Raw genomic sequence first — 3003 nt, forward strand, 5'->3', positions numbered from 1 at the left:
TTTTTTTAAATTGTTTTAAGGAAAAAGCAGGTAGTAAATACCATAATATAAGCATTTTTTTCACTTGAGGGAAAAAGGAAAATACCAGATGAAAACTAAGTATAAATATCTGAGTTTATACACTGAACTACAGCACTGTCATTGAGAATACCACCTCTTTTCTCATTATGTTAAATCATAAATACTCTTATGGAAAATAAGTTAATTTATGTATTTGTAACTCCAGAGGGAATGCAGCTCAGGGTATGTAATTGAGGTTATTACACATCTCCTATCTTCCTAAATACTGGTTCTTCCTTTCCCTCACAAAAATAACCCAACAAAAGATCAAAAAGCAACAGATTTTGTGTATCCAAATCAGAATTTAGATGGAAATTTATTAAAAAAACCTTCATATTTAGTACTGTGAAATAAAGCTAGGATTGTAACTCAATTTAGTAAGTTTTCATAGATCACAGTACGAACATGGGTTGAAAGACAAATGTAGCATGTCTGAAAAAAGCTAGAACCACAGTAAGGAGAACAAATACATGATAAATTTTTATCAAAGTCTTCAAAGAATGCTTAGGCAATTAAGATCTGAAATGATACAGACAAGTTTCCAGCATTCTTTAAGAAGCTAGGATGGTGACAGGTGACAAAATGCAGCTCATAATTCTTAAGGCGATTGTGAACAGAACATAAAAACAAAATAATAAGCACTGCTGAAGTCAGGTAAAAACCATCTGAAAATTGGGTTGAAGAAAAAAGATGCTAAAACTTCTGGCTTAAAATGGAATTAAAAGGATTTTGTGAGGCTTCAGGACATAAGTGATTGCTGCTACTCCATTAATTATCCATTAGACTGCAGGGAAGGCCATTTCGCAGCGGTAGATGCAATCTAGTTGGAGGTGGTCTTTCCTAGTGCATGTAGGATAATCAACTAAATAGTGAATTAGAGCAGAACTGGATGCGACTTATATCATGAATGATGTTCAACATCTCACATTAAAAGAAAGATTACACATCCAATCCCACAAATGGAAGAGAGCCAGAAAAGAAGCAATAAAGACATAGCAAATGCATTTTATGGGTTTTGATCAAATCTCTTAGAAGCTAATACTGAAGACTGATAACTATTCAGTAAGAAATCCAACTCCACACTGCTGGACTGTCTAACAGTATATGGGTTAACTGTTTCATAGTAAAAAACTGCCTCTCTTATACAGGAAGGAGATATAAGAAATAAATCAGCTGTTCAGAAAAATTCAAATGGTGAGTTATGCCTTGAGACATACTGTCTGCTACTTAAGGCATCTGCTTCAACTGTAATGCTTTTGATTTTTCTTCCAGGACCCTTCACAAAAATTGTTACAAAACACTGAGCACAAAGAACTTTCAGCTTCATTTTTGTTCTTAAGGAGTTTCAAATATCCTCAGGAGAAATATGGTGAATACAGTAATTTTATAAAACATTATTTAATGATAGCAAGTGAGATGAATACATAGTTGATGCAAAGTAAATATTTAATGCTGCTAACTAGTTCTTGGACCTTGAGTGACAATTAAATGATTAACATCACTAACAAGTATGGGATACATCTTTTGCTCTTTGATGTAACTAGATTAGGGGAAAAATTTCTAATGTGCTCAACTGGATTAAACCAATGCTCACAGAAAAACAATTTCTCCCTGATGTTTATCTGAAATACTGCATACAGCACTACCTTAACTCCTCTAATTTGAAGAAAGACAGAGGATTTCTCTGCATCTTGCAGGCTGCATGTAATTTCGTGATGCATAGACTAAGCTGAAGTACAAATATGGGCTCTATTTCAAACAATTGAGCCTCTGAAGACTTAGTCTTCATCACCTACTTACTTAATGGAAATACCAACATATAAAAACTCCCTGCCCTAAAATGAGTAAGGCTTACTAATATTTCTGCTGTTGTAGGATGGTATCCATAGTCTGTCAGGATGGACATTTTATTGAAAAGTTTATTGAAAAGAAAATTAGAGGTAAGTTTTGGCAGAACTTCTGGTTGGCTGCTTTATTTATATCTTGTCAACATATTCATCAACTCTTTCAAATAACTCCATTAAGTTTAAAAGAAGTAATGCTGATTTTCACCAGAGGTAATTCTTATTCTTCATTTCAACAATTCTAATCTTTCAAAAAGTTGCTGTTGTTTTTCTTGATAGGGATGTTAGTCCATATCACTTGCACCTTAAGCCCTCTACTTCAAAATCAGATGAAGAATCAGCCCTCTCCTATCAGAGCAGAGTAGAAAAGAGTAAAAACGACTTAATGATGCTGTTTCATCCTTGAGTTTCATCAGCATTCTTGGATGAAATATACCTTGTTCTGACAACTTCTAGATCATTTTGTCTTTTTCATGATCACTTTCCTCTAATTTGAGACATATTTTTCAGTGAAGATGACAGGATCTCACATGAGAACAATCTCCAGCTCTTTCTCTATAGACATATTTTAAAACCAGTCAAGCTGGAGAAACTTATTTGTTTTCTTCAAATATGAGTAGGTATACTAATGTAGTAATCTCTGAATGAACTGACTATTTCAGATAATAATGAAAAGATCTTCGTAATATCTATCTCTTACTTACCATTTTTCAAGCTTGCAACGCCTAGAGACTGAGCTGAATGAAGTGTCAAACGAAAACCAGAATCCTGGATATAAGTCATTGTAGTCATAGGATAGATATTTGCTTGAAGAGGCAATTTGCTCATCGTCAGTCTGGGCTGGATCTACAGTACAAACACAGACCTTGATAAAATATATTTTTTATCCATTTGAATTTCAAAGACATTCTCAGACATCAATCCCATGTGCTTTAGAAGAAATGATTGACAACCAGCACCAAAGTATCCACTCAACTGTATTATTTAGCTTTTTGGAGATTTGTGGCTAAAAGTACCTATTTGGAAATGATAACTTCAATGTACTTTCAGATCAAAGAACATTTTTTCAAAACTGAAAGATTCATCAAGGGAATGTACA

At 33.7% G+C, this 3003-nt stretch overlaps 1 protein-coding gene across 1 annotated transcript in view; it reads right to left on the bottom strand.

Moving 5' to 3' along the window:
• MAN2A1 (mannosidase alpha class 2A member 1) overlaps positions 1-3003 on the bottom strand; it is a 66373-nt gene that overhangs the window by 25977 nt on the left and 37393 nt on the right. The window contains exon 7 of the mRNA XM_019610221.1: positions 2609-2750. Within this exon, the coding sequence (XP_019465766.1) occupies positions 2609-2750 (142 nt within the window). The remainder of the gene's footprint in view (positions 1-2608; positions 2751-3003) is intronic.

This window comes from Meleagris gallopavo, chromosome Z, assembly GCF_000146605.3.
Source record: "Meleagris gallopavo isolate NT-WF06-2002-E0010 breed Aviagen turkey brand Nicholas breeding stock chromosome Z, Turkey_5.1, whole genome shotgun sequence".
In the NCBI taxonomy this organism is placed as follows: domain Eukaryota; kingdom Metazoa; phylum Chordata; class Aves; order Galliformes; family Phasianidae; genus Meleagris; species Meleagris gallopavo.